Source organism: Fonticula alba, assembly GCF_000388065.1.
Source record: "Fonticula alba strain ATCC 38817 unplaced genomic scaffold supercont2.3, whole genome shotgun sequence".
NCBI lineage: Eukaryota > Rotosphaerida > Fonticulaceae > Fonticula > Fonticula alba.
Window position 1 is genome coordinate 2,616,516 of NW_009242973.1, and position 4,146 is coordinate 2,620,661.

Below are 4,146 nucleotides of genomic sequence, written 5' to 3' on the forward strand. Positions count from 1 at the left end.
ATTACACCGGCGGAGCGCCAAAGGCCTCGGGCATGCGCTCGACGCTGTAGCGGTGGTTGGAAATATACATGATCGGCACACCGGGAACCTTGCGCAGGCGCCGACGGAGATCGCGATCACAGGTGGCCACAATGTAGCAGGGGTGCTGGGTCACACGCTCAACCAGACAGTCATCAGCGTACGTGCCCTTGTGCGTGCAGGCAATACGCTCGAAGCGAGGGTCCTTGGCCACGCTGCGGGGGGAAGCCCGTGAGAAGATTAGACACCAATTGGAGGAGCCATTTGGATGGGAGACAGGGAGGGGAGGAGGGGCGAGAAAGGAGAATACGAACCGCAATGCGACACGGAAGCGAGAGCCCAGCTTCTCGATTTCAGCCATCACGCAATCAGTGATACAGGGAATGGCTGTGGTCCGGGGACAACAAACAGGGAGAAGGTGAGACAAGTGGTCGGAAAGAGCAACCCCCCCCCCCCCCCCCCTCCCCGCCCCTCAATGCCAGACCCCGGAGGCGAATGCTGGCGTACACTTGGCATAGAGACAGTCCATCATGGATTTGATGAGCTCCAGCTTGTTTTGGATGCTGAAGTTGATGAAGTTCGTATCAACCAGCACGCGGTACGGCGGGCCGAGGGCCGTGTTGTAGCGGAAGAAGAGACCGGTGTTGACGGCACCCAGATCACGAACCTGCGGGGTGTCGGGCTTCTTGTTCTTCTCGGCGTTGGCCTGCTTGGCCTTGACAGCCTTGCTGCTCGGGAGCAAGGGCGAGGGGGGGGGAGTGTGAGGGAGGCAGGGCAGAAAGGGAGACAGATGAGATGTCAGGATCCGGCAGGAAGACAGGTCGAGTTGAGCAAGGGCCGATCAGTGCGCACAGGCGGGCGTCCTTCGCGGTGTCGATGACGCGCTTGACAGCGGCGAACTTGCGTGTCTTCTTGGCCTTCGACTGTGGGTCCGTGGATAGAAGGGGGGGCGGGACAGTCAGAGAAGTGCCAAGCAAGGGGCCCAACCAGAGGAGCAGGGACATTGACGCTGACGTACCATGATGATGAAAAGGACGGGAGGGGGAACGGAAGGGGAAGATAGGCTGGCGGGCGGTGTGCGAGAGACGGCGGGAGGGAAAGAGAGAGCGCGCGCGAGGGGAGAGGGAGCGAAGGGGAAAGGAGGCGGGGGGGGGGGCATGGCAAAAGGGGCAGCCGCGGGAAGTTGGTCGGCAAAAAGGCAAGAAAAAAACCCTCCCAAGTGCAGGGAGAGATCTCTCGCAGGGAGCGGGGGGCGGGGGGACTTTCGGCGCGTGGCGGCGCTCGTCGCTCGGGCGTGGGGGGCTGGTCAACCTCACACTCATGGTCGTATCACGGTCCTCCGTGTGATGTGACGCCGTCTCATGTGATACACCCTGTCAGTCCGAAGCCACTAGAATTAGACCAGCCGTTCGATTGACGCTTCCTTGTCCGTCGTGTGTGAGGCTCGATATTTCATTTCTCCACTCTGCCCTGTGCAGGGGAAATTAGCGACGTATGGACCGGACATTTACGCTCAGGCCCGCCTGCCTCCGCCGCGCCGCTCCGGACAGGCCAAGTTGCTCATGCTTGCTCCCTGCCTGCGACTTGACCCCCGTCCTGGCGACCGTAATCGGGTCCCAGGTTAGACCCCCCCCTGCCACTCGGTGGGCGTCCGACAGTCGCCGGATCGTGCGAGCGCCCCGCCCCGCTGGGCTGAGGCCCGCCCAAGCCAAGGTGTCCCGTCACCCATGAATCTGTCCCCCCCCCCCCCCTGGCCCCCTTCGTGGAGCACTCCAACACACCCAATACCACACCTCCCCGTTCGTCTCCGCTTCGCCGCGCGCTCCCACCCTTTTCGAGCCTCCGGCCTCAAGATTGCGTCACTTACTAACATGTATCCCTCCTCCTGCGCGGCCTCTCCCCTCCCCCCCCCCTCCTCCCTCCCCCGCTCTACACATACACCACGCCTCTTTCTCTGCAGCCTCCCCGCCCTCCCCTCCCCACCATCTCCCCCTCCTCCCGCGCCACATCCCGTGTCCCCTCACCAGTGTACTTCCCTAGCCTCTCGCTGCCGGCCTTTCGCAATCCTCGCGCGCCAAGTTTGTCCCCCCCCCCCCCCCCCCGCCCCCCCCCCCCCCCCCCCCCTGTCCCTGCCCCTGCCCCTACCTGACTCTTGTCTCCTGTCTCCTGTCTCCTCTCCTTAGCGACCATGTCCGACACCATGCGTTTCATTGAGAGCCAGCTTGGCGAGGCTGGCCAGGGCACCCCCCTCTTTGAGACGTGGAGCCTGATCAAGACCCTCTTCGAGAAGCGGTAAGTCCCTTTTTCCCCATCCCCGAATTTTCCTCCCCAAACTCTGCATCCCCCCCCCCCTGCGCACACACACACACACACAAACACCAACACACACCTCCCCTTGACCTCTTCCCTTCGCACATCTCCGGCTGTCAATCCCCCTGCCTGACATGTACACCATTTGTGCCCCCCTCCGCCGACCTTACGTAGTCTGTGGTACCAGCTGACCGAGGTCCTAAAGGACCACATTCGGTCCTGCCGTGCCAACATGACCCCCATTGAGCCGCCCTTCTCCGATGCCAAGACCCCCCTGGACAATGACATGTCCCCACTGGTTCCCCTGTTCAATCGCTTCATCTTCCCCTCGCTGAAGGACGACATCAGCCCCCTCGCCCTGGCCGAGCTCTCGATTGCCATCGCCGAGACCGTTCCGAGTGCGTGTCCCCGATGACGTCCACATTTATTTGCATATTCCCCTCTCGCCTCTGGGTGCCTCGCTCCCCGCGTTGGTGTATTCTAACATGCGTCTGCCCATGCGCCTCCCATCCAGTTCCCTTCGCCGCCGAGTCCCTGCTGCTTCGGTCGGCCCAGTTCCTCGGTCGCAACCTGCCGGCTCTCGCCTCGGAGGAGACCGAGGAGACCGAGAAGAACCCGCTGTCTGGCTTCACCGCCGTGGTGGTTGGTGCCGACTCGGCCTATGTTCGTCTCATGGCCGAGGTTGCTCGGCGTGCTCTGATGCGTGGCGATGTTCGGGCTTGCCGCGATGGTGTGTCCTGCTCGCTGATCTCCCCTCCCTTTTGCTCGCTTGCCCTGCCTTTCCCCCCGCCGTGCCTGCGCGCCACTTCATGCCTGTTGACTGTCCGCCGCCCCCCCCCCCCTTCCCCCGCTCGCACACTTGTGCATAGGCCTCGAGAAGTTGGAGCCTCGCTTTGAGGCTCTGCAGTCCCTCGACCCGCCGACCCATGCTGCTTGGTTCCGTGCGCAGGCCGAGATGTTCAAGGCGCGCAACCGCCCGGATGACACCTACCGGGCCATCCTGTCGCTGATGGATGTCGGCGGCCCGGCGGCCCTGGCCGCGTGTGGTTGGCTCGGGCTGTCTCTCGGGGCCGATCCGGCTGCCGCCCTCTTCCGCACCCCGGCCGTCATCAGCATGGCCCTGGACTCTTGCCTCGCCGGCCTGCTGAGCCACGACATCTACGATGTCAGTGAGATGGTATGTGCCTGCCCTGTGCCCGATTGCCCTCTGCCCCCTCTATCCCACTCACCACCGCCGCCGCCGCCGCCGCCGCCGCCGCCTTAACCCCATCCCAGATCGCCACTGGCCTGCCTGCCTCTCTGGCCGATACCCCCTTCACCTGGGTGGCGGAGATTTTCAAGGCCGTTGATGCCGGTGACCTGGCCGAGTGGGCCCGCCTGGACCAGCAGTATCTTGGTTCTGGCACCAATGCATCCTCGCCGGCCGCTGCTCTGCTTGCTACCCCCCAGGCGCGTGCCCTGGCCAAGCGCAAGACCCAGCTGGCTGCCCTGACTGAGCTGGCCTTCAGCCTGGGTGATGAGATTGATGCCTCGCCGGCCGGGTCTGGCATTCGCACCGTGGACTTCACTCGTGTGGCCAAGGCGGTTGGCATTTCGCAGGCCGCTCCCGGCGTCCAATGCACCCCGGAGGAGGATGCCGACACGGAGCTCCTTCTGATTAAGGCCATGTCGCTGGGGATCATCAGCGGGGTATGTTGCCGTCCTTGCTTGCTCTGCTCTGCCATCTCCCTCGCCCGTTGCTTCGGCCAATGCACCTGGGCCCCTGTGTGCGCTGCCGTTGGGAAGGAAAACTCACCCATGCCCCAATGCCCCCCCCCC

At 63.8% G+C, this 4,146-nt stretch overlaps 1 protein-coding gene across 2 annotated transcripts; it reads right to left on the minus strand.

Moving 5' to 3' along the window:
* On the minus strand, nucleotides 1-1,172 carry H696_02337. Of its 2 annotated transcripts, XM_009496234.1 has the most exons (5): nucleotides 1,037-1,172; nucleotides 871-941; nucleotides 526-746; nucleotides 333-405; nucleotides 1-233 (listed from the first exon to the last, which is right to left on the minus strand). In XM_009496234.1, the coding sequence occupies exons 1-5, from the start codon at nucleotides 1,037-1,039 to the stop codon at nucleotides 2-4; spliced, it is 600 nt and encodes a 199-aa protein (XP_009494509.1). In that variant the 5' UTR covers nucleotides 1,040-1,172; the 3' UTR covers nucleotide 1. The 2 variants fall into 2 exon arrangements, with proteins under 2 accessions (XP_009494509.1, XP_009494510.1); XM_009496235.1 differs by having other exon boundaries at nucleotides 1-405.
* Between the last annotated feature and the right edge of the window lie 2,974 nt (nucleotides 1,173-4,146).

Excerpts from the sequence above, each read along its gene's own strand:
- H696_02337 (XM_009496235.1), bottom strand. Across the intron at positions 747-870 it reads ACCGCGAAGGACGCCCGCCT|CAAGGCTGTCAAGGCCAAGC; the intron begins GTGCGCACTGAT and ends GCTCCCGAGCAG. Across the intron at positions 406-525 it reads GGACTGTCTCTATGCCAAGT|CCATTCCCTGTATCACTGAT; the intron begins GTACGCCAGCAT and ends CCCGGACCACAG.